Below are 27,760 nucleotides of genomic sequence, written 5' to 3' on the forward strand. Positions count from 1 at the left end.
CAACTTTTCTGGTGACTCCATTTTCCATCAGTAGCTCTACTTGACTTCTATTCCATGGAAAAATATGTCCCAGATACTCCTTAATAATTCCCCATAAAAACTTTTTGGGGCAGCTTGGTAGCATAGTGGATATAGCACCAGCCCCGAAGTCAGGAAGAGCTGAATTCAAATCTGACCTCAGATACTTAACACTTCCTAGCCGTGTCACCTTGGGCAAGTCACTTAACCCAACTGCCTCAGCAAAAAAAAAAAAAAAAAAAAAGGAAAAAGAAAAAGAAACTTTTCAACTTCTTTTTGTGTGCTATCTTCCCCTTTTAGGTTGTAAACTTGAAAGCAGATAAAGTCTCTTTATCTGATTTGTATACTCAGTGCTAAGCACAGTGTCTGGAATATAGCAGACATTTAATAAATTATTGAATTGAAAAATTAAAGCAAGGGTATTTCTTTAATAATTGTAAAAGTATTTGCTCACCTCTTCCTCTTTCCTGCCCTTGAAAAAGAAATATTTTCTCATTTCAATAACAAATTCTCCCAGTTGTATCCCAAATATCACTCCAAAAAGACTCCTTTTTCTATGTGATTTACCTTTCCTCTTTCCAGCTCCTTTCTGTGAAATGTGCTATTTAGATATCCTAAATTGCCACAGAATGCTGGTGATTGGCTGTATACATTAAAAAATCTGTTTCCCAAGAAGCTGGATGTGCTATCAGCAAGCAAATTTCTTTTGCATGCTAATAAAGCTTTTTTTTTTCAATTTGGCAACTTAAGTTATTTGATGCCAATGGATGCAGCTGGTGAGTGAGATTCTCTCGTCTCTCCAAAAATCCATGCTGACAAATTCCCCAACAAAATTAACTGAATATTTTAATTTCTAACAGAGAATTATTATCTCCAAGTACATCCCACCCTCAGGACATGCACTCGGATTAAAAAAAAAAAAATAAGTATATTCAACTTGTCTTCTCAATTAAAATGTGCATTCTTTTCTAGTAGGGATTGTTTTCATTCATTCTACTTCTATCCATAGTACCTAGCTTGGAATAGGTATATAATAAATAGATGTTTACGGATTTATTGCTCTGTTATTTGTATATTTAAAAATTAACATTTTGTGAGAGCAAAAAGTTCTAGTCATTAATAAACTTATTTCTAGCCATATACATTTGTTCCTTTTTTTAACCAAACGTTTTTCATGAAATATTGTTTAATTCATCTTTACCTCATCCCTTTTAAAATTCCTATTTTGTGTGTTTTGTAAAGTATATCAATATAGTGAGACGTTAATATATTGCTCAATAAATATATTTAGATAGTTTTAGAATTAAAATGTAATTTTAAAATTCAGGTTCTTTGAGGGCAGGGACTAATTTGGATTTTTTTATATCACCTATACATCACACATAATAAATTTTGTTGTTCAAAAATTTCAGCTATGTCTAACTCTGTGATCCCATTTGGGATTTCCTGGCAAAGACTGCAAAGAGTGCTTTGCCATTTTGTTCTCAAGCTCATTTTACATATGAGGAAATTGAGGCAGAGTTATTTGGCTTACCCAAGGTCATATAGATATTGTGACTGAAACCAGATTTGAACTCAAAAGAGTCTGACTTCTGACTTCAGGCACTCTATCCAATGCTTCTCCCAGTTACTTTATTTACTACTAAAGGGAATCAAATGCCTTTAGTTCATTCAAATTTATACTCTCATTGCATTCATAGGAGTATAGCTAAGTCACAGTAAATGCTATTCAATAAATGCTGATTGATGGACTGAAAATGCATCCCCCAAAACTTTATCGATTGTTCACTTTCAAAAAAAGTTTGGAGACTACTGCCCTACACCTAAAAAATTTCAGCTCCAAAATAAAATGATCAGCATAATAATAACCAATTGGGGCAGCTAGATAGTTCAGTAGATAGAGGGCTTGGATTCAAGACTAGCTGTGTGAGCCTAAGCAAGTCATTCAACTCCTCAGGAAATGGCAACCATCTGGAATGGAAGATAAAGTTCCTGGCTATTTAAAATTCTTTACCTTTCAATCTTTTCAGTTTTCTTGCAAAAATCCAGATGGCCGACTTCCTATCTCACATAGCTTTGCTTTTTGATAGCATAGTCCTCTCTGCCTGCAATTCTCTACCTCTTCTTCTCCACCTCTCAATTTCCTTGGTTTTCTTCCAGACTCAGATCAAATCCCATCTTTGAAGGAAGCCTTTCCAGGTTCCCCAAACTATTGGAACCCTCCTCTCGGAGATTACTTCCCATCTACTACATTCTGTATATTACATATTTAGCTTCATGTGATCTCCCCCATTAAAATGTAAATTCTATGTGCCTTTCTTTTTTTAATAGTTTTTTTTAAATTTTCAAAACACATATATACTTTTCAATATTCACCCTTGTAAAACCTTGAGTTCCAAATTTTTTTCTCTTCCTTGGACAGCAAATAATACATTATATGTTAAACATGTGCAATTCTTCTATATATATTTCCACAATTATCATACTGTACAAGAAAAATCAGATCAATAGGAAAAAAATAAGAAAGAAGTAAAATACAAGCAAACAATAACCCAAAAAAGTGAAAATACAATGTTGTGATCCACTCTCAATCCTCACAGTTCTCTCTCTGGGTGCAGATGTCTTTCTAGACCATTGGACCTTCGTGCCTTTTTTTTTCTAACCTCTGCATTTCATTGACTGCTTTCCTGATGCCTTGGTTTTTTTCATGAATCAATCAACATTTATGTTGGTATTTGTTTTTAAGGAGCATTGTGTGGGATCTAACATGTATTTAAATAGTTTTATCCAGAACAGAAGGTAATGACATCACAGATTAGATAAATGTGTGTCCATATATCTCTCTCTGCAGCCATCCTCTCATGGCTTCTTTCTTCCTTTAATTTTTAACAGCTTTTATTTTTCCAAATATATACAAAGATAGTTTTCAACATTTATCTTTGCAAAACTTTCATTCCAAATTTTTCTCCATCCCTTCCTCCCCTTCCTCTAAACAAAAGCAATCCAACATAGGTTTAGTATGTGAAATTCTTCTGAACAGACTTCTATATTATCATGTTAAGCAAGAAAAATCAAATCAAAAGAGAAAAAAAACAAGAAAACAAACAACAAAAAGGTGAAAATATTATGCTTTGATCTATATTCAGTCACCATAGATCTTTTTCTGATTGTGAATGGCTCTTTCCATCACAAGTCTATTGGAATTGCCTTGAATGGCCTCATTGTTGAAAAGAGGCAAGTCCATCACAGTCAATCATCATAGGATTTTGTTATTGCTGTGTACAATGTTCTGTTGATTATGCTCATTTCACTTAGCATCAGTTCATGTAAGTCTTTCCAGGCTTTTATGAAACCCAGCCTGCTCATCATGTCTTACAAAACAGTAGTATTCCATTACATTCATATACCATAACTTATTTTTTTTATTATAGCTTTTTGTTTACAAGATATGTGCATGGGTAATTTTTCATCATTGACCTTTGCAAAACCTTCTGTTTCACCTTTTCCCCTCCTTCCCCCACTCCCTCCCCTAGATGGCAGGTAGTCCCATACAAGTTAAATACTCTAAAGTCACATACCATAACTTATTCAGCCATTCTCCAACTGATTCCTTGCCACTACAAAAAGGGCTACTACAAACATTTTTGCACATATGGGTGCTTTTCCCTTTTTAATGACCTCTTTGGGATGCAGACCCAAAAGAGACACTGCTGGATCAAAGCAGTTTTCTATTTCTTTGGGCATAGCTCCAATTGCTCTCCAGAATGGCTGGATCAATTCACAACTCCACCAACTATGCATTAGTGTCATCTCTCCTTTCTTATCTAGCCTTAATCACTGAATGGTTCGGCCTCAGACAAACGCATACCACTTAAAGACCTTAGATTAAAAAGGCCAATCTCTTCACTGCATCCAGTCCTAGTCCTGATCCATATATGGTCATCTATCTGGTTAATGGGCGCAGATGGCTCCGGAGAACAAAGTGAGGTGCTCCGGAGAACAAAGCCAATAGAAACAGAGCCTCCCTCTTTAAGATCCACTCCATTTGCATATCATGGTCATCTTCAAGAAGAAAAATTAACAATAAGATTCTGCCACGGTAACAAAGTTCAGCAAAACCCACTGATAGAACGACCTGTCTTAACATAGTATCAAATATTCCACCTCCCTAGCCCCCCACCTTTCCCGAGATATGAAGAATAGCATGTTCCCACCTCTTCTTTTGACAAAATCTGTTCTCGTTAATTAAGAGTCCCGTTTGCTTCATTGTTTTTCCCTTTATATTATACAGTAACATGTCTCTGGTTACAGTTTGTCCCCAAACTTGTTCTTACTGAAGGAACATCACTACTCTCACCCCTCCCACCAAAAAAAAAAAAAACACGCAGAAGACACGCACACAACACGTAAGCACGCACGCGTCCTGAAAACTCCGCCCTTATGCCGCCCACAAGTCTTTAAATTTTAAACTCAGAATTCAGGCCAGTGAGCACACAGCTTCTTCCGGTATGGCCCCGCCCCCGTGTAAACGTCACGGAATCGCCCCAATCAGAGCTGGATTTTCCTCTAAACCTTTTCCGGTTAGTGATAAGATGGGGCGTTGCTCGTTTGATCTACGTAGGGAAGAAGCCAATAGAAACAGAGTCTAGTTCAGAGCCGAGCGGGAGCTATGAGTTTTCTCGACCAATGGGAGCATCTCCTAGGGAGCGCGGGAGGCATTTGACTGAAGGAAGAAGAGAATGGCGGTGGCCTTGTGGTAAGACAGGCCCGAGCCCAGGTATTAGTAAGAGAAAAGAGAGAAGCGCTTTGTAGGAGAACAGAGTAACCGAGAAAATTTAAAAGGAGGGATTTAAGGGGAGAAAGCGGCGTTCACGGGCCTGGGCGTTCTTACTGGAGAAATACAAACGAGTTCCTCAGCGTTGGAAAACTGAGAAAGGGGCTCGCGGACCCTGATCGGGCTTAAAGAGGAGGCGGGGCGCACCGCTAACCCCGGAGGGGCGGCTCCGAGGGCGCGCATCGCTGACCTCGGAGAGGCAGCCCCAAAGGGGAGGTGCGCAGTGACCTCGGAGGGGCGGCCTGGGGGGCGCGTGGCACCGAGCTCCGAGGGAGGCGCGGACCCTTCTCTAACAACATGACCTGCTGTCACAACGTGCTGCTGCTGCTGGACACCGCCGGATCCGCCAGGAAGAACCATGTCCAGCTGGTCGCCCTGCGGCTCCTCAACTACCTGAGCTGCCGTTTCGGCCTGGGTAGAGTCCGCTGGGGTTTCCAGTTCTTTAATTCTCAGGGGGCCCGGAGCCGGCCGTCGCGAGTTTCCGATTTTCGTGAGCTGGGGCCCAGCAGCTGGGAAGACTTCGAGGAAGAATTGGAGGCCAGGTTCGGGGATCGGGCCCAGCGCCCCCACTTGCCCGGCCCAGCGACCAGGGCCACCCACATCCAGAACGTCCTGACGGAAACCCTCCTGGATTACCAGTGGGACCTGCCCGAAATCTCGTCGCCTACTAAGCCCTTTCTAAGAAGCAGCCGGCGACGATTGCTAGGCTCCCCTGATGAGCCTGGGGGGACTGATGCTGACCGCAGAGGCTTGATGAATGCCGTTTTCCTCTTTTCCCCTTGCCCCCATTCCCAAAGGGAACTGCTGCAGTTTGTGGCCAGGAGTGATGGCCATTCCCAGCACTTACTGCCTAACACTCAAGTGGTCATGGAGAAGTTATTACCCAAGAGAGTGCAGGAAATTCTGACGGGCAGAAAGATTTCTCTTTATTGGGTGGATACTACTGAAATGTCTAAGGTACGATTGCTACCCGGAGGAAATATTTGTGGGTGCAGACAGAATGGAGCTAGTGTTAAATGACTTAAAGTCAAGGACCTTAAGCTTTAGAACTAAAAATAGCTAGGTTGGCCATTTCATTTTATATATTTAAGCAAATAGACTCAAAGAGATAAAGTGACTTGCCCAGCAAAACAAAGTTGGTGTCAGAACCTTTTGGTGCTCAAGTCCTCGACTCCAAACATAATGTTCTTTTCTCTAAAGCATTCTCTTACTCTTTAAGTGAAAATAAATCATTCCAGTCGTTTATAAAGCAGAAACATTCACTGAAGTTGTTCACTCTTATTAAGTATCAGTAATTCTTTTTTTTCCTGCTCTTCACCTCTTCCCAAGAGACATGCTATCTCTCCTTGAACCATTCTCATTTGAATACTTTTCCCCAAAATTTTCATAGCTCTTTTATCTAGATCTCTTCTTTGCATTTATTAGATTTTGCTTCTTATAGTCATTGTGTTGCTTCTTATATTCCCTTTTATTAGTAGGGCAACAGTTAATTGCTCTTGAGTCTATTGTTGAACAATCCTATTTTTGCCCCTAATGCCTTTGTGATGCTGAGCAAATTATTTAACTTTTCAATTTTGTAATTTATACAATGAGACAATTGAAATAAATATCTTTTAAATTTCCTTCTGGCTCTAAAGCCTATGGTCCTTTTAGATTGTAAACCCCTTGAGGATAGGGATCTTCTTTTTCTTTATACAGTGCGAATATACACTATAAAGGTTAAAAAAATGTGTGGGAACACCCTCCAAGTAGCAGATTTCAGCTAGATTTAGTAGTAGTAGATAAATCTTAGTGAAGCAACATAATACAGTGTGACTAGTGATCTGGCCTAGTGTTCAGTCACCCTCTAACATTACTATTAGATAAATCATTTGAGAGAGACCCTAGGTAAGTCATTTAACCATGTAGTGTTTTAGCTAATTCTCTAAGATTATAAATTGCAGGGAAGATCTAATTTGCTTCGGTAGAGGGAGTTTCTTCATCTGTGAGTTTTGCTCTACTATTGAAATCATAGATTCCTATTCCTAACTTAGAGAAGGTAAGTACTCCTATGTAAAGGCTAATAGAATTTAATAACTGCTTAATGAATTGTTGAACTCTCCCTGAAACAAACTAAGATATGGCCAGTATATTGGTTCTGTTTCCCTATACTTTATTCCAAGGGAACATTCTTATGGACATGTATCACTTTTATTTTTCTTACTGGGGAAGTTTTTTCGTTATAAGAAATAGGAGAGACCTTTTATTGGTCTATTTAAACTATGTCATTAAAAAAAAAAAAAACTCTTAGTTTTTCTTATCTACCCTCTTAAGCAAATGTGTGTGAATGTAGATCATGTATCTTTAACCTGAAGACCAGTAAAAATTTCCTAAGCTCCTTATGGCTAGAAATATATTTAAGTTTCAGACTAAGTCAATTAACTGCATAGAATTTTCATTTATGTATGAAGGCTTTATAGCAACTCTATTTTTTTATTCTGTGTCATAAAAGCTGCACAAAATACTTCATTTCCTCGATTCAGTCAAAAAATAAGCACCTGCTACTATGTTTAAGGCTCTACTCCACAAAGAGATAGGTATATACAAAGGCAAATTTGGAACTGTCCTTGCTCTCAAAACTCTTTATAGTCTTAAGAGTATACAAATCAATTGCAAGGTTATCTTCAAGAGGAATTAAAGGATAAACATCCTCTTGATGCTTCGTTCTACATTCTAGACGAAAGTGGGTGAACTTCTAGCTATTCTTTGATGCCTAAATGTGCTAATTAAATAAATTGATTCTTTAATACAGATGTGAATTTGGTTTTCCTGTAGTTTGTGTTAATATTACTGGTTGATGACCTGAGATTGATTTTATTTCAGTTGCAAGATGCCCCAGACCACCTTGGGTACTGGACAATGTTTGAACTGTTTCAACATGTAGGAGGGACTGTTTTGCCTCCTGAAATTTTAGCCCAGTGTTTTAATCAAGATGGTGAAAAGTTGCCCTACTGTGATGGAGTGAATGCTAACCAGGGACCTACTCAACTCCAGTTCTCTCCATGGATTTCAAGTTTGCCATTTGAATCTACTTTAAACTGCTTGCTATCCCAACCACCCAGATACCACGCATCATTTCCACAAATAGAAGGAATATTATTTCTGCCTGTTGAAGGTAAGAAAATAAGGGGAAATAAGAGGCTAAATGTGACTGGCCTTTTCTATTCTGTGTAACAGTTTCTTTATAAGGTAATTGTGAGAAAGGCTCTATAAACTGTAAAACCCTACATAAATGTAAGCTACTATTCATTTTGTTGTATGTTAGATTTTTGCTATTCTTTTTTAATATAATTAAGTCTTATTATAAGCTCTTTTAGGTCAAGGGCTGTTTTTTGAAGTACATAGTGCAGTATTTTGACACCATAGCTATTCATGTGTTTATGAAATGAGTCAGAAGATGTAAACATACCAAAGAAGTCATAGAATAATGGTGAATCTCATCATAAAGGATGCTAATCCTTATATTTTTTGATTTGGGTTTTAAAAGTCTCCCTTTTTAATGCTTACTAAGTACTGTTTGAATTCCTTCCCCATGAATTTCAAAGCCATAATTTTGAAGATATAATCTAGATACTAATTCATGCCTATTGTTAATAATTCTCTTTAGCTATTTCTCTGAATTCCTCTGCAAAATCAGTGGTATTATTTCTGATGCTACATAGCTGTAATGTAGTCTTTGAATCAAATAATTGTTTTTGAACCACAACTAACAAAGTAATTTATTTTTTCTAATGGATATGTCTCTTAAATTGAAAGTTAATGTTATTCTTTATAAAACAGGTAATAAGCCTCAGCAAACCTGGAAAGTCACCCTTGAGCCTTTAGCTATGCATCAAAGGAACTTTCAGAGACCAGTCAGTATTTTCTTAAATGGCACTGTAACCCAATGGACTCATCCAATGAGCAATAATTTTGGCACAGAAAGCTGGATTCTACAGAGCTTGGAGAATGAGAAATCAGAACAAGGGAAATTATTTCAGCAACTTGTTAGAAGACTGTCAGCTGAAAAATTACATTTGGTAAATATTGCTTATATTAAATAGTTTTGCATAAGAGAAATTATATCTTTCTATGTTGACATAGTGAAGTATATTTCCCAAATTATTGGAGAACATAAGGCATAGCCATGATAATTGTGAATGTTGGTGCATGTGTTCATGTATGTGAATATGTGTATGTGTTTGGAAATATGGAACCAGGAAATAAAAGGTACCCATTTGACACCATTAGATTCCAGATGGACTTAGTATGTGATGAAATTCAAGGAGGAATGCAACAATCAGTAAACGCACTTGCTGCCTTGGAGTTTTGTAAACCAAGTTTTCATTTGTTTTGTTAGTTTTCTGCTTTCTTCCTCTGGATCTTATTGTGAACTGAATTTGCTATTTGGAAACCAAGGAGCAATAGACTTTCTGATATAACCATAAATGTAAAAAGAAACTTTCAACTTCTAACTTTTTACTAACTTCCATTCTGGTCTGGACATCACAACAATAGATTTAAAATCATTTGAATTTCTTTTTTTGTGTGTAGGTTGCTGATGTAGATCCTGGTGAAAGTTGGCCATCTAGTACTGGAATTATATCTCCTCTTTCCAACACTGCTACAATTCTTACTGTGTTTCGAAATGAACATAATGAATTCCAGGAATATCTCCACCAAGATGTAACAGAGAATTTTCATGATACAACTTACCTTCTTCCAGATGTTGTAAAGAGTGTATTGAACCAAATTCATAATTCACATGAAAATTCTAATACTTATGGTGAGCACATTACTAGTATTAAAGTTGAGCTCTAGTCTCCTTAAATAAGTTTTTATTTTTGGTTTTCTCTATCTATAAAGTAAAGAATCACTGTAGAACTGAACCGCATCTGCCCATACTTATGGCAAGTCTCAAAATTGTAGACTTTAGAGTTGGAAAGAATAATTAGGTATAAAAGATCACCAAAGAGATGGAGTTTCAAACCTTTTGTTGTGCTGTGAACCCCTTTTCAGAATACTGTTTTTTAATGCATTAAATAACCTAGAATTATTATTATTTTTAATTTTGCTGAGGCAATTGGTGTTAAGTGACTTGCCTAGGGGCACACAGCTAGGAAGTGTTAAGTTTCTGAGGCCAGATGTAAACTCAAGTCCTCCTGACTAAAGGGCTGGTACTCTATCCACTGTACCATCTAGCTGCCCCATAACCTAGAATTGTTATTATTTTTTTAAATTATATTGAAATATAAACAAAAGTAAGTTGATAAACCTTAGATTAAAAGTTAGATTAAAAACTTTTAAAAGTTCCAGGAGTTTGTACTCCCACATTTTATAGTTGAAGCAACTGATGTCCAGAAGGATTAAGTAACTTTTTAAAGGTGTTATAAGTAGTAAATAGCAAAACTAACAATCAGACTTAAATCCCTTAGCTCCAGATGCAGGGCTTGTCACACTACCTCATACTACCTTCCTTAGCATTGTTACCCTTAGAGTGAAAACCACCTTAGAGTGAAAATATTGGAGTTGAATATGTTTGAACATATTCAGTAGTGATTTAGAAACAATTTTTGGTTTGTTTGTTTACTCAATTTTAAATCCATGAAAAAGCAAAGTCAAATTTGTTCACTTAAACCTTACTGAATTTTTGGATGTTATAGATCACAATTGTAAATACTGTCATTTTACATAATTTTTTAATAAGCAAGTGAAATTGCACATTTTGCAAATGAATTCAACTATTCAACCATTTGTTTGGATAAAGTAGAAGCAGAATATTTTACTTGAAATCCCTACTCTACTTTGACTTTGTTTCAAAGTACACATGTAGACATTGACTTTAGTCAGTTTTTTGGATAATCCAAGATCATTAACTTTATGCTATGTATAGAGTATCAATTTAAATTATTTTTTCAATTTGTGGAAGAACATTTCTGATTGAAACGTATTGGAATTGGTAAGTTATTTGTTCTTTGTGTAAATATAAGATTTCCACAACCTATAAAGCTCTATTTTTTGTTTCATTTTTGAATATATTTTTCAGAACCAGAAGGTCACTAAAAAAAAAGATTCTGGCAGTTGTATTTTAGAGGGGAAGAGCCATATTTTTCAAATTTCCCCACCAGACTTGATCAAATGGAAATTCCATTTCAGAACACAATTAAAAAAAAAAAATCTTAGCAAAGAAATAGTAATGTGTTAACAAAAGTTTAATTCATCTAATTTTCTTTTCACTATGTAATTAATAGTATTAGATATTTTATATCATGTAGCCATTTTCTAGACAGTAGTTCAGTATCTTGAAATTTCATTAGTATGAATATATGCTCTATCATTGAAGGTCTCAATTCCTCTAAAAAATAGACATTAAGAGTTTCAGTAAGAAATATTCATCACGTTGTGACCAGGCTGGCAGTGAGGACTGTTTTTTGGATGACAGTCTTGGCTTCTCATCAGGCCTTTCCATCGTGATAAAAACTTGCTCAAGTTTACATTATATACACTTCATTGTCAAAAATTCAGAGCCCTTCCACATTTTAAGGCATGAAAGTAGTATTTTAATGGAGGAGTTTATGGAATGTAATTTTAAAAATAAGACATAGGCATCCAAGTATAACTTTGATTACTATATATATCAGTCATCTATCAAAAGTTCTTACCTTTTTTGTATGTCATGGACCCCTTTGACAAGTCTGGTCAAGTCTATGGATCCCTTCTCAGAATAACATTTTAAATACATAAAATAAAAAGGAACTAATTATATTGAGTTAGATAGCTTTTTTCTGCATCTAAATTCACAGACCCCCTATAATCTAACCACAGACTTCTTATGGGTTCTATAGATCTAGATTAAGAACCTCAAAAGAATAATTCTTTATTTGGCCTTTGAGGAGAGAAATTGAATTGGGGAGGGAAGGTCAGCTTTTCTAAATTTTTAAAATTTTTTGTAATGTATTATTTCCTCCTATTTATGACCCTCTCTCTACCCCCACCCCAATAGACGTTCCTGTTTCTGACTGGGTCCAGCAGGAACTTGGCCGGACTTATCCTTGGAGTGCTGCAATTGTGGAAAAGTGGTTTCCTTTCTCTAATCACAGTGGTGCAAGTTCAAATTTAATGGAATCATTCTGGTAAAACATCTTATTTCTCTGTCTGTTGCTTAGTTATTAATGTTAGCTCTCATATATGCATATATGCAATTATCTGCATATATATTATCTAATTTGATTTTCTCCCTGCCAACCAATATGCATCTTCTGAAGTCCAGTTGACACATACTAAGGGAATACAAACTTATTTTAATATCAGCCTAAGCAATTAGAAATTTACTTCAAAAAATGTAATATATTCTAAATGCAATTAGGAATTACTTTAAATCTACTCTTTGAATTATCTGAAATAATTGTGCCCACTATAATCAGTGTAATTTTTATATTCAGATACTTAATACCTATTAGAAATTGTATTCTATGAAGTATCAGTTTTTCTTTTTGATGTACTTCATGTTAAGTCATATTGGTGAACTGAATTACCTAAATTCACCCTTGAAAAGAACTTTATCCTTCTACAAGGCTTAGTTCATTTTGTTTATGGTGAAATATATTCAGTGAAGTGAACATTTGTCAAAATGCAGGATTCATGTGCTTTGTGGAATTTGGTCTAGCAAAATCTTAATCTTTTGGGTTTTTCTGGCATGTTATCTCTAGATTACTAGAAATTTATATCCATAAGATGAGTGTTAAATTCCACTCACATATTTATCAATCAGTTATGTGCCTGTAGTTTGTGTGTGTATTGGAGGACAGGGGAAATCTAGTCTGATAGCTGTATACATTTACTATTCTCATATTCTCTTATCCCAGTTTGACATTATAAGAAGTAATGGAAGTTGCTATTAAACAGATAATGAACAAAGGATGCGGCAAATTTTGAAAGTTGTACTATTACCAGAGTTCCATAGATGTTGAACTTTTACCCGTTGGTTAGGGTTCTAACTGAGTTTTCTTCCCAGACTGAAGACAGAATTGAATGATCAAGAGGCACAAAAAATTAGAAGTAAACTAATTACTCTCATTGATCCTTTATTAATAATCCAGAACTAACTTTTCATGGAATTATTTAGAACTAATTTCACTCACATTTAGTAACGGGTCCTTCTTTTAAAATCACTTGCTATATATGGCCAGCTAGTTTAAACAAAACAACATATAAGCTTCAAAATAAGATATTATCCTTGACAATAAGGTTTTAGCACTAATGTTAGGCTTTTTGGAAAGATAGTTGGTTCTTTTTTTAAAATTGATAGATTTTTGACCTTTGAAAAGCAATTTATACATTGAACAAGAAGACTTGGTCATTAGTCTTGGCTCTGCTACTTAGTTAGCTGTATAACTACGAACAAATCTTTTTCTTCATTTGTAAAATGAGATTAATAATATTCATCTCATATTATTGTGAATAAAGTACTTTGTAAATAACGAAGCTTTGCATAAATGAGTTATTTGACTATATGTGTGAACCAATTTATTTACAGGTTACTACAAGCTACCTCAACTAATAAGGAAGAATCCTCTAGGACAGAAGGAGAGCTAACACATTTTCTCTCTGAGTTCTACCAGAGAAAATCTCGTGAAGAATTTACTACGATTGGTCAAGAAGATAACAAAAAGAAACGTATGTATAGAACAAAATTGTTTCTTTTTTTAAACTTTTTTTTATTCTGAATTTAACAAAATTTTTTAAATGAATATTTCCAAAGTAGAACATAAAAAGATGAAGAATATGAGACAGTCCCATATTGCTTTTTTTAAAGCATATAATGAATTCAGCCTATTACTTTCAAAATTTTCTTATTTATCACTACTTCTATATTCTTTTCTTCATTTTTTTAATGTTTCAGTTGCTCTCTTTTATCTTTTTCACCTTTATTTTTAGTCTTTACCATATAGAGTGGATTATTCTTGCTTGTAAGTTTTTTGAAATAATTGTATTTTAAAATCTCTTTTTTATAGTAAAAACTACTAAGTCTTGTGTAATCTTACAATGGTTTCTTGATACTTGAACTCTGGCTGTTTGTAAGTTTTGTTTTTTTTTTCTTTTACATGATATCTCTGAATTTACAGCATGATATTCCTGTGACTTTTTTCTTTTTGAAATTTCTCCCAAGAAGTGATTAATGGACTTTTTCTAGCTTCACTTTACCCTCTGGTTCTCATAGATAAAAGTAGTTTTACTTTATGATTTCTTGAAATAGTATCCAGGCTTTTTTTTTTTTTAATCATGATTTTTAGACAGTCCTATAATTCTTAAATTCCTCCTTCCTGACCTGTTTTCCAAAACAGTTATCTTTAATTACAGATACCTTATATTTTCTTCTATTTTTTTAGTCTTTTGATTTTGTTCTAATATTTATTACTGTCTAGTTCAATCATTAATTTCTATTTGGTCTTTTCTAATTTGAGATTAGCATATTACTTTGGTAAGCTACTTGTTCTCCTTCCATGTTCTTCCAGAGGTTTAATTAATTTTTTTCTCTTCATTTGTTTTAACTATTCATATAGTAAAAATAGAAAACTGGTTTTTCCCTTTAATTTTCCACTTAACATTGTTACAAAATTACTTTTTTCTTTCTAGGTTATATTTTTGGGTATCCTTAAATCTACTATATTTCTTTTTGTGGGGTGTGTGTGTGTATGTGTGTGTGTACACAGATGTATACATATGTGTATGTGTATATATATATCTTGTATTTCTTCATCTCTCCAGTTTTGATTTCCAAATTGAGGATTTGTGTCAGAACCAGAATCTAACTCTTAATGCATTTTACATTTGACTACTTGCTTAATCTCAATCTAGGTTACTTGGGTTCCTGATCTTTGAGATTTAGAATGCTAGGTATTTAGTGCCCTCTGGCATCTCAGTACAGTATGCTCATTAGATTTTGTGACCACTATTGATGTGGTATGATTTTTAGGTTTTTACTAGAGTAGAGGCATGGAAGCTAGACTGCTTCCATTCAGGTAGCTATCTCAGCCAAACATCAACAAAATTATTTTCATCAGGCACTTATATTTTTATTAATATGTCTCCTTGAATAGATGTTGAAATGACATATTTCTTAATGATGGGCAGTTTTTAGTTTCTATAACTGAAATTAATTAATTTTTATTGGAATTACCCTAATAACATAATATAACATAAAACTGTTGAACATATAGAACTCTAGGTTAACTCTTAAGTTAACCTAAGTTAAATCTTTTTCTGAAAATTTAGGAAAATCTATAGAAACTTGCTAAATTGTGCCTGATCATTATATAGGTTTTTTGTTTCCAGTCTTAAATGAAAAGAACTCAATTTTTTTCTCCTATTATATGTCCCTTGATTTCTTGTAGTACTTTCATTTTATAGAAAAGTATTTCATCTTTTCTCCCTTTGATATTTCCCAGGGGGTGTCCCTGGTACTCCAGTTAGACAGAAGATGAAGAGTATGTCACGTTCTCTAAAGATGTTGAATGTTGCAAGACTGAATGTAAAAGCCCAGAAACTTCAGCCAGATTGCAGCCCATCCTCTTCAGCTGGGGAGAAAATAGTCCAAAAGACAACATTCAGAAGAAATGAAGAAAAACTGGAAGAGAGAGGAAAAATGTTGAGAAGTTCTAAACCTAAAGGTACTTGTTACACCCTCTAATTGGCTGACGCTATATGATTGATAAATAAGGGGCCCAATGCAGAGGATTCATTTATCTGAAAGTAAGATTTTTTAAATGTGTTCTTTCTTTTTTAAAATATATATTTTATGGTAAAAAATTTAATTTTTACAATAATAACTTTTCAATAACACCTTTTTTTTCTTTATCTGCATTGAAAGGAAGAGAGATTAATTTTCCTCAGCTCTTCAAGTCCAGCTTGGCTATTTTAGTCATAGAATTTACTTTTGTTTTATTATTCTTTCAGCTTATATTGTTATAGTCATCTATGTTGTTTTTGTAATTCTTTTGACTTCAGAATCTTGTGTTTTTCTGATTCTACTTCTTTATTATAATCTTATAGTACAGTAATATTTCATTTCATTCACATAACAGTTTGTTTAGTTATTGCCCAATCAATGAGCACTTAACTAAACAAACAAATTTCCATTTCTTTGTTTCTACAAAACAAAATAAAACAAAAAACTTGCTGTGAGTATTTTGGTAAATGTATGGTTGGTAGGGAGAGTGGCATGAAAACTTTATTCTTAACTCCAGTTTCACGATTCAGTGAATTTTCTTGAAATTCTTTGGTGCCCAAAGAACCCTGGGAAATGAATATAAACTGCTTGCATTTTTATTTTTCTTCCCGGGTTATTTATACCTTCTGAATCCAATTCTCCCAGTGCAACAAGAGAACTGTTTGGTTCTGCACACATATATTGTATCTAGGATATACTGTAACCTATTTAACATGTATAGGACTGCTTGCCATCTGGGGGAGGGGAAAAATTGGAACAGAAGTGAGTGCAAGGGATAATGTTGTAAAAAATTACCTGGCATGGGTTCTGTCAATAAAAAGTTATTTAAATTGTTTTAAAAAAAAAAAAAAAAAGAAAGAAAGAAATTCTTTGATGCCTAGGCAGTTTTATAAATATATTAGTTCTTACTTGGTTTGACCAGAAGAGTTTTAGTACACTATTATTTTACTTGAGGGATAGTTATTTAGTTATCATAAAAAATAATCATATACACATGGAAAGTATTATTTTAGCAGTGTCTTCAAAGGATATTTGTATAAGATTTGGATTCAGCAAATATTTATTTAATCTCTGGTATGCTAAACCTTGAGATACATAGTTTAGATAAAACATGGTTCTTGCTCTTGTGAAGCATATGGTTTAGCAAGGAGATAAAACATAAATAAATAATTACAGCACAGTATTATATAAGTGCTTTAAAGAATTGAACAAAAGTGTTTATTGAGATTCCCAGGATGAATATCTGAGAGTAATGGGAGAAAGTTCAGAACTAGTGGCATTTTGAGCTGATTTTTAAACTTAGTGTGGAGAAAGAGGATATTCCAAGTAGAAAAATAGTATGAATGAACAAAAGTAGATTATTGATAGATTATCTTTCCATCTTCTTGCCAATAATTAATGCTGAAAGTAGAAGGAATAGCTTTGAGTATAAAGGTAAAAGTAATTTCTATGTTAATACTAGAGAACAATCTGATGAGATTAGGTAGATGGTTTGTTTTCATTTCTGTTTTCCACCCTCTGTTTCATTAATATGAAGATGAAGATTTCTATCAAGTAGGCCAATTTTCCATACCCTAAATATATTTTCCTTATTTTGATTCTTTGTGGTCACTAAGTAACCTATAGAGTTTGCTCCAGATCACAGAAGTTAACAACAACATTGAAGTTCCATTTAACCATGAACACATTTGGGGGGTTTAATCTTAAGACATCAAGTTTCATAGACTCTGAATACAGAGAAATAAAAAAAAAATTAAGACTTCATTTGACCATCAACTTGTTTTTCATTATTATGGAAATTTGTAGAAATATACAAGTATATAGAAATTATAGAATTTGAAGCATAAATAAATATTTTAACCTATTTATATCCTTCATACGTTTATAATTTTAAATTATAGCCTTCATTCTCTCTTTTTTTTTCCCCCTGAAGCAATTTGGATTAAGTGACTTGCCCAGAATCACACAGCTAGGAAGTGATGTGTCTGAGACCAGATTTGAACTTAAATCCTCCTGACTTCAGGGCTGGGGCTCTATCCACTGCACCATCTAGCTGTCCACACCTTCATTCTCTTTAATTGAGGTCCAAAGTTTTGTCCCAGAGAAAATTTGAGATATTTAAGTGGAACATTTATTACACACTGTGTACCTGGCACAGTACTAAGTACTGGGGTTACAAAATCAAGAAAACTAAATAGTTTCTACCCTCAAGGAACTTTCATTCTAGTAGGAAAATACCAGCATAAAAGGAATCTGAAAAGAGAAAAGAATGAGGCTACTTGCTCCAAGGCCAAACAGCATGATAGATGTAAAGCAGGCTGGATGAAGGGCCTGAAGAGGAGAGTTGGGAACAACATGGCTGGACTGTTTTATAATGTTAGGCAGGGGACTCATCCGTTGCTAAGTCATTTTCAGGGTGGGGTGCTTTCATCACTACAGTGAAAGACAGTGGATATAGAATAGGCTATATGCTATTAGAAACAGCCTATATGTTTATTAGTTTTGCTAAACTCTATTTTTTCCTCTTTTCTAATCTTTGTGAAAAGGAACATGTCTTTAAGTAGGGGAAGGAATGGAAAGGATATATTCAGAAATTAAGATGATGCTATAAAACCACAGATAACATTAAAAACAAAAGTTTTGAAAATAAAGCAAAAATAGTTATTAAGATCCAATGATTTGCCTGAGATTGTATTGTGTTTTCTTACTGATAGAAAGAATATAGAATGTTATCAGACAGATCATAATTTAGTTAAGGATCTAGACCATCTATACACAAGCAAATTAGCCAACAAGATAAGATAGTAGATGTGTATTATAAATTCATTTTAAAAGCAAGAGCCAATAAAACATATTAAAGATTTTTTTAAAATGAAAAGTTATGTTATTGAAAGGAAATGATTGTTTATACTGGAAACTGGAATTTTTTTTTCCTTTTTCTTTTTTAAATTTAAATTTATTTATTTAATATTTTTCTATAGTTACAGTTAAAACAATTTTTAAAATAATTGTTTTTTTTAAACTTTTGAGTTCCAAGTTCTCTCCCTTATCCCTACTCTTAGCCCCCATTAAGAAACCACATAAGTTATGCAAAACACTGGAAACTTGGAATTTTAAAGAATGAAATTTTTTTCTCCCCTTGGCCCAAATTTCTCAGTATTTGTTCATTCATCACTATGCATACTTATTTCTTAAATGTGTCAGTCTTCTTGGCTTCTGATACCGAGTCACAATATATATGGTATCCTCCTAAACACAAATAAAATAGAAAGCCACTTTTTAGTCTCTTATATTCTATAATAAATCTGACAAAAAGATTGGGCTTCATAAGTGTCCTGAAATTAGCATTTATAAATTTAGAGCTGGAAGAAACCTTAGAGCCCATCTTGTTCACCCTCTAATTTTACAGCTCCATAAACAGGCTCAGAGAGACGCAATGATTTCTCTACTATCACCCAAGTGATAAATAGCAGAGTCATTATTTGAACTGAATTCTGTCCTTCCAAGTTCAGTGCTCTTTATTTCCAATATAGCAGGAATCTCAAAATGAAGGTCTATTTTAAGTGATACCCTGCTACTATTAGATTTGATTTTAAACTTGCACCTTTTAAGGTAGTGATCCAACATGTTTTAATGTCACATTGGTTTTTGTTCTGTTTCTGGCAACTTTTTAATCCTTTCATGTCAGATCAAATAATAGATCACACTCCCCGAGCTAAACTGTGGACCTTAAACTTAATTTTGTTTAGTATTAATCAGTACTTTCTTAGATAATTTCTAGGATACATTGCCAGATGTTTGTGCTAAATATGCAAAGCATCAGTCTTAATTGATTTTAGATCTCAATAGTTTAGAGCTGAATATAGAGCCAATGCATCTGGTTGTTATTTGGGTTCATTGTCAATTTTTAGCTTTGATTACTGAAAGAGAAAAACAGTGGATATATGGAACTGGGAAAACCTATAATGGCATTAACCTAAAGTATGTAAATGTAGATGAAAACTGCCTTCAAATCCTTTTCAGTTAAGTCTTAAGTTTTCATGGGTGTGTCATATTGATTTTGGGAAGGATTTCTAAGCAATCATCCCTTCTTTGTCTTCTCAAGAGGCACTTAGCTACTTTTGTAATCTGTTGCCTCAAGTTATTATCTGCACAGAAAATAGTGTTTTAAAAGCATGCCAAATGAATATTAGCTGCATTTAATGTAATTTTTTATTTTTACAGATTTTAAAACTGAGGAGGAGCTACTATCTCACTTAAATGAAAATTACCAGAAAATTGTGGCCATGGGAGAAGGCTTACCACATACAAGTGCCCAGAATATGATCTTAACCATTAAAATGTTCCTGAAATCCAAAGGCACCAAAGATTTAGAAGTAAGAAAGATCTCTCATCCTTCCAGTATGATCCAGTATTTTGATAGAAGGAAATCTTTCATGTTGTACCTGCTTAAAATGTCACAAGATTAAAAAGTGACAAAAATCAGGGCTCATGTGGCTACATAGAAATAGTTATAGTTTTATTTGCTCTTGAGTCAGTCCCACATATTGCTTACTATTCACAGATTTCTTACTTTTTTCCTTTGAGAGCCAGGTTCCAAAGTTAGCCACAACTGAACTAAATCTGTGTTTAACCCACATAGCTAGTACTTGCTTTTATAAATTCCTTTGTTAGATGTATATATCGGTGTTATTGTTCATCCAAAAAAAAAAGTGGGAGAGAAGAGGAAGAGAAAAGACCTTTCCTCAATTAGATTATACATTGCGATTTTCTTTAGCCAAGAATTGCATTATCCGTCCCCCCTTCCTTTAGCCGCATTTTCTTTTCTTTTTTTATTATTTTTGTTATTATTTTGAGTAAAAAATATTTTACTACCCCTCCTCCATTAATTATGTTTAGAAGTTTATGTCTCTTTCTGTATTTTCAGTCTTATCACCTCTCTCTCTTCTAAGAGATGAATAGACTGTTCCATCTTCATTCTTTTGGACCATGGTGTATCAATATGTTAATTGGAATTTTAAAGTCTTTCAAAACTGCTTTTCTTCGGAATGTTATTTTCAATGTAGAAATTGTTCTCCAACTTCTGTTCATATTGTTCTTCAAAAGGGTTTCCCAATTCGAAAATTTTCTATTTCATCATTTTTTACAAACCCTTGGTTTCCACTTTTTTGCTTCTACAAAAAGATCTGGGTTAATTTTTTTTTTTTTTTTTTACAATAGATCCTTTTCTTCTTTGATTTCTTTGTGAGATAGAGACTGAATTGTGAGAAAGATCAGAAATTGGGGTATATAACCTGTCTAAAACTATATCATTCTGTATTTACAGATAGCCTGTCTAGATCGAATAAAAAATTACCTCCTAAAGACCAGTAAAAGTCTTCGACAGCAATTGAGCAAAAATCTAGACAAGGAAGCCAAAGTCAAAGAGTAAGAAACTACTTTATTTACTTTACCTCAGAAAGGGAAAAATAAATCTCAAATTTCTACTGTACCATTTAAAACATATCTGCCAGCTTTTTAGGCCTATATTTATGCTGGTTAATCTTGTATAAAATTCTAACATAAGATCTAAGAATTTCATAATTACTTAATAATTATATCCATTTGAAGGGGAAAATGGGAAAAAAGCATTTTTCTGAAACTTTTAAAGTTTTGTTTTATTTTTAACAAGGAAGGCTGTTTCTGTTGTAGCTTTAAATAGGAGTCAGGCAACAGCATTTTTTTTTTGTCTGCATAGGTACCAGCTTCAAGTATTTCTTCGTTTGGAGATGTGTTTGCAGTTCCCTTCAATGCAGAACAGTTTAGATGACATGGAGCACTTAGTAGAGGAGGCAAGTACATAGCTTTATATCAATAGAACTGCCATATTAAATGCCTCATCTTTTCTGAGTTAATTCTCTTTCCTTTTTTTCTTTATTCAGGTGACAGACTTACTTCGAGCAGTTTGTTTAACTGAGGACCCAGCATATTTATCAAGATTTTTGGAGGAAATTTTGGGATTGTAAGTTTGATGGTCAATAATTCAGCTTTAAATTTCTTATTAAGGCTTCCATATGAATTTTGTTGTAGAAATAGAAGTCATAAGGATTAAGGTGTTGAAATATAATGTAGAATTTGCAGCAAATTGAAGTTAATGTTGACTGAAAGAGACTTAGAGAAGAATAGAATGTTTGTTATCTATATTGCATTTAAAACACTCTATTCCACAGGTATATTGACTCCATTCCAAAGACACTTGGAAATCTTTACTATAGCCTGGGATTTGTGATTCCCCAGAAGCTGGCTGTCATCCTTCCTGCAGATTTCTTCAGTGATGATTCTATGACACAGGAGAGTGGATCACCAACACTTTCTGTGCCTCATACTCGTAGCATGGTGTCAGTCAGCACTGAATCTGACCAGCTGGAGGAGTTGCGGAGCCGATCGGCCAAGAAAAGGTAAAAGTTTTCTAGTGTTTTATTAGAACTGATGGACTTATTAGAGTCATAATCTTATCTTTATTTTCTCTGCTAATGATTAACTAGTGCTTAATTAGCTTTGTGAATAACATACACTGGATATCCAAGACTCTTGAGTTACCTATAAATAGTACAGTATTTTGTACTTCACAGAATATTCATAAATCTTCAAATGAAACCTGAGTCTTGCTTTGTCCCTTCATATTTGTTCACATCTTTGGATGTTAGCTCATATAAATACATTTAGGATTTCAGCCCAGCTTTTGAACTTTTCTTTCTCTTCAACTTCATTCATAATTATTTACATGTACATTAAACAATATCTGGAAGTACTTAACTTATTTGGCATAAATCAGGTTCTAAGGGAACATGAACTGCACTGATTTTTCTAACTTTTTTATGTTCTTATTTGGCTATAGCTGAATAGTTCTAACACCTATTCAGTTGTTTGTCTAACTAGTTCTCACTTTTTTAAAACTAGGAAGCATGCATTAACAAGACATAGGAGTGTGACGGAAGCAGCACAAAATCTTCGGCAAATTGAAGTTCCTAAAGGTCCCAAGAGAGCTACCAAAAAAGTAAGGTGTTTCCAAGTTAGAAAGAAGATAAACTAGGAAATTACCTTGTAAAATTTATCCAAACTATCTTGAATTAAAACACCATCTCATAGTTTGAGAAGGAATTAGAAAATAAGTGACAAAGGAAGGTCTGTTGGATCTCATTTAATCTTTATAAATGTATAGAGAAGGACATTAAATGACAGAAATTTATTTTTGGATTTAAAACTGTACTCAAACTAGGATAGAAAAATTAATTTGGAATTCTTCTTTGCATAAGAGAAGCTTAAAAGTAGCAATAACTAAAATAAATAAATAACACTAAGCTAAAGTCCAGATTAAATTCAAAGGATAATATAATAAAGAGATAGAGGAAGCAAAGGCTTTGATATAGAAAGAAATATTGTGCCCTGATCAGGGTTTTGATATGATACTCTTTGTAAAATTCACAGAATTATATGTGAAATTATGTTTTGTTACCACCAAAAAATCCAGGAGAAAAAACCAAACAAACAGAAAATTGATTGGAACTCAAAATAAGTTTCCAAGGAAAGAAGAAAGGGAGCCAAACATAGACTTAACAGTTGTCGGTCTTAATGATTTTGATCACTGGTAGAACTTGAGTGAATACAATATGGAGAACTAACTCCAGGAAATTTAGTCTTTAATCTAGTAACTCTTTCTTTGTTTCTAGATATTTATAATTTATCTCTTGAATTTGGTGCAGAATTTCTTTTAAGTTTGTATTTGGCATTGCTCAATATAGATTCCTAAAAAGATGAAATTGAATATCTTAGCATCTTGATATTTATGAAGTTCAGAACTTAGGGATATTACTTGGCAGCAGTCCTGATTCCTTAGTAGATATGGTCTACTAATTAATTTCAACATTACTTATTATCATTTCAGTCACTGCTTATACAGACCTTCTGATTAAGTTAGAAGAATCAGGGTATCATGATTTTTTCTCTAAGTACAAAGAGGTTTTTCATGTCAGCGTTACTGTTATGGGGGAATAGAAAAACACTATTTTTAATGAGAAGAGTCATTTTCAAACAATTGTTCCCTGTGAAAGGGACCTAGAAATTGATATAAAAATAATATCCAGGGTAAATCTGGGATTTTCGGGTATTCAAGGTAATGAATTCAGGAAATGATGGACTTAAAGAACTATTTTCTTAGGACTAGTTAATATAAATAGTGATTTTAATTCCAGGGGGGGAAAAGCAATAACATCACCTCCAGTGAATTCACATAGAACTTTTATTCTTTTAATAGAAATGAATTCAGAAAATTACCCATATATTTTCTTGAACTTTTAGGAAAACTTTCATCCCACTCATCAGCAGCCCCTACTCCCAGTAAAAGATTTGGTTCAAGGTATGTTTCTGTTTTCTTTGTAGAGCACTAGCAAAGTAATCTTGAGAGAGAGAGAGAGAGAGAATGAGTGTGTGTGTGTGTGTTTATTGAAGTCATTATATATAGACAGTTATTGGAACTGTGTAGGATTTTTTGGTTGATAAAATGTGTCCAGTAATATTATCCAGAGCACTTATGGAAAAAATTTACAATAATTTAAGATTAAACTTTTCCCTCAGAGGTGAGGCAAGTCAGATTGCAGTTATTTTATAATGGAAAGAAAATTTCATCATGTGCCATTTGTTTCTTCAACATAAATATTATATCACATAATTCTTGTAATGTCAATGAGCAGGAATGTCAACTTTAATCAGGGATGAGGAGTTTCCACCTTTGATTCCTCTTTAATGGATTAGATATCAAAACAAAGTCTTTAGCACATCAATATCACAAAAAGTCACAAGATAGCAATATTACGCCATGAAAAGCTTTGTCACTTTTGCCTTAAATATTCTTTACTGATAATGCATAAGTAGTTATAAATAAATAATAAAAAAGGATGTCTTAAAGAGAAATGTAGACAGAAAGGTGTGATTCTATTGTTTTTACATACTGAAATGCTTTTTTCCTCATTGTACTACTTTTCTGTCCCTTTCCTGCCCTATCACATCCTCTCCAACCACACATATGTACAACTTAGACAAACTCATCTTAGGGATAATTTGGCATAGTGGTTAGATTGAGTGCTGAATAGGAGATCAGAAAGGCCCGAGTTTGAATCCTGCTTTAGGCATTTACTCACTGTGATAGGAACTTGCCAAATCATTTACCCTCTCTCAGCTTCAATTTCCTCATCTGTAAAATGAGAACAATAGTTCTCTTATATCTCTTTATATCTTAAGATATAATAGCTTATATCTTAGTGTTGTCATAATGATCAAATGAGATAATATATGTAACATATACTATAAAATATCATTTTGTTACTTAACCCTGGGCAGTTACTTCATCTGTGAAAGCCCTAGCATTACCCAATATTTCACATTGCCAGTCTTTCCTAATTCCCAGGGTGTCAGGGTATCTGGCCACTGACCTTTGCATTGTCAACCAATTCTATTTGGCTCGCCTCCTCTGAGGCCTTCAGAGGTCTCTGGCTACGATTTCTTGAATCAAGAACAGCCATATGCAAACTTAAAGCCTTTATTATACTTGCTCATACAATGCCCTGACTTGTTAACTCCCTAGTGAACATATGGTCTGGAGAACCACGTGTTCATTATCAACCTCCTTACCTCTCTTGGCTATCCATTCACTCAGCTCAGCTACCCCAGGATAGAGAGAGATCGACCTCTTGGTGGCAGTGGGCTTAAAAAAGGTCTGTGAGGTCACACACAGCCAATCAGAGAGGGAACCATCTCCCGTTAGGAAGTTATCTCAATATGACAAGAGCTCTGCCCATGGGGCAGTCCTTAGCCATAGAAAATTACTTCTGGGCCACTCAAATGCTGTGGTGGTCCATTTAAAGGGCCCTTACAATATACCTTACAACACTTTTAGGGATAAAGATTGAATCTGTGATTTCACTTGATGTAGAGAATTCCCAAGTGGGAAAAAAAAAAAAACTTATTAACTAAATCAGATTATCACTTTTCTACTCAAGAGCATTCAATGAATGCTCACCAAGCATTCTGACACCAAGTGTCAGAAACAGAACTTGAACATGTCTTCTTAATGCCAAGTCTAGCTTTCTATCTGCCATGCCAGATCATGTTCCATTTTCATTATTATTACTGGTTTTCTGTCTTTTTTCTGTACAAGAATATCTCACATAGACAAAATTATAAATTAACTTTATTACTGCCATACAAAATATTGTTAATCCAAGCACCATTCATTTTATACCAAATAATAAATCTCTAGATATAATTTAAAAAAAATTTTAATAGCTTTGTATTTACAAATTATATGCATGGGTAATTTTGTAGTGTTGACAATTGCCAACCTTTTGTTCCAATTTTCCCCCTCCTTCCCCCCACCCCCTCCCCTAGATGGTAGGATGACCAATACATGTTAAATATATTAAAGTATAAATTGAATACAAAATAAGTTAGATATAATTTTTTAAAGTAGCACTTTAAGGGAAAAAAGCAACAGTTTCATTCTTTTGTTTTTGTGTATTATTCCTTTCTCCCAGGCAACTAGGTCACACAGTAGATAGAGTGCCAGGACTGGAGTCAAGAAGACTCAAATTTCTGAATTCAAATGTGATCTCAGATACTAGTTGTATGACCCTGTGCAACTCATTTAATCCTGTTTACCTCTCTCTCGTTTATAAAATGAGCTGGAAAAGGAAATGACAAACTCCTCTTTACCTTTTGCCAAACTAAATCATAAAGAATTGGATACAACTAAGCTGACTAAATAGCTTTTAAGTCCATCCTAGGAACCAAAAAAAAAGAGAAAAATTTAAACAAAGCCAGCAAACATCGCAACTATATCTGTATGATATAGAACCTCATTCCACATTTATAGTTTCTATTTCTATTGAGAAGGTGTGTTTCATTGTTAGTTTCCTAGGATCAAGATCATACATTAGAATTCATCACAGTAGAACTACTTTTTAGTATTATCATTTATATCAATGTAGTAAGCATGTGTATATTCTCTTGGTTCAGTTTTCTTCGTTCTATTTCACTTCATTACATTATTCCATTGATAGGCTGATCTCTGAGGAAATTTTAGTTGCTATTACTGCATTCCAAAAAGACATTTCTTTCAGGATAGAACGATAATACTGTATAATTATTGGCATAGGGGATTTTGGTAGACACAATCCTTCCTTCCTGAGAAGTTTTGTAGTATAATTTACTAACCAGGACAAAGTTATGATTTATTAATCATCTAACTGGGAAAATGGTATAGTAGAGAGTATCAAGATTTGGAGACAGGGAACCTGGGTTCAAATCCCAGTTTTGCTACTTATTACTAATGTTATTTTAGGTGACTTACTGGGTAAGACTCAAATCCCTGGGCCTTGATTTCTTTATAAAATTAGTCTATTGGACAAGATAATTTCTGTACCTCCCTATCAACTCTAAATACATTGTCTCAAATTACTGAGGATGGTAGCACATATATTTCATTCATCACTCTGCTCTGTGATATATATCACATCAGATATTTATCACTCTGAGTCTGGAGGCTGTCACGTAGAAATAAATAATACATGGCTCTTTCCCTCAATGTAAGAAATATACACATCCCTTTGGGATTATATAGAATCTCCTTTCTCTCCTATAGTAATAAATCGCACAATCTGAATGAATTAGAATTGATATTTTAATTTTTGAATCCCTCTATGTGCCTAAAGATGGGCAGAAGATAGAAGATTCTTTCCAATCCCCTAGAACTTTCCATTCTCATGTCTCTGAATAAGCATGTATATATATTACCTTTAGTAACTTATGGTTTTATTGTGTGAAATAAAGTGGCTGGCTATTGATTTTGCTTATTCAAAAGAAAATGCTTTTAAAAAGTTACCTATTCACTTCACCAGGGCCATCCCTAGTCATATTGATCTACATCTGGTGACCAGACAGATGGTTCTAGAGGAGAAAATGAGGCAGGTGATCTTGCACAGCCCTCTCTTATTTAAATCCAATTTGTTTGCATGTCATGGTATCCCCTCTCTGATGTCATAGTTCTTTTCAAAAATAAAGGACAAAAACAACCCTTTGTATTCCCATATACTTTCTGCTAATATTGTATTCTCAAAAGATGTGTTCTG

The 27,760-nt window shown here is 34.0% G+C and overlaps 1 protein-coding gene across 1 annotated transcript in view; it reads left to right on the plus strand.

Annotated features, from left to right (window-relative positions):
• Positions 1-3,528: 3,528 nt before the first annotated feature.
• TICRR (TOPBP1 interacting checkpoint and replication regulator) overlaps positions 3,529-27,760 on the plus strand; it is a 40,485-nt gene continuing 16,253 nt past the window's right edge. The window contains exons 1-14 of the mRNA XM_051981088.1: positions 3,529-5,809; positions 7,715-8,006; positions 8,672-8,910; positions 9,425-9,656; positions 11,874-12,003; positions 13,407-13,546; positions 15,319-15,540; positions 19,824-19,975; positions 20,926-21,026; positions 21,337-21,430; positions 21,521-21,600; positions 21,809-22,036; positions 22,539-22,635; positions 23,937-23,994. Coding sequence (XP_051837048.1) covers positions 5,150-5,809; positions 7,715-8,006; positions 8,672-8,910; positions 9,425-9,656; positions 11,874-12,003; positions 13,407-13,546; positions 15,319-15,540; positions 19,824-19,975; positions 20,926-21,026; positions 21,337-21,430; positions 21,521-21,600; positions 21,809-22,036; positions 22,539-22,635; positions 23,937-23,994 — 2,725 coding nt within the window. The 5' untranslated portion in view covers positions 3,529-5,149. The remainder of the gene's footprint in view (positions 5,810-7,714; positions 8,007-8,671; positions 8,911-9,424; positions 9,657-11,873; positions 12,004-13,406; positions 13,547-15,318; positions 15,541-19,823; positions 19,976-20,925; positions 21,027-21,336; positions 21,431-21,520; positions 21,601-21,808; positions 22,037-22,538; positions 22,636-23,936; positions 23,995-27,760) is intronic.

Source organism: Antechinus flavipes, chromosome 2, assembly GCF_016432865.1.
Source record: "Antechinus flavipes isolate AdamAnt ecotype Samford, QLD, Australia chromosome 2, AdamAnt_v2, whole genome shotgun sequence".
In the NCBI taxonomy this organism is placed as follows: Eukaryota; Metazoa; Chordata; class Mammalia; order Dasyuromorphia; family Dasyuridae; genus Antechinus; species Antechinus flavipes.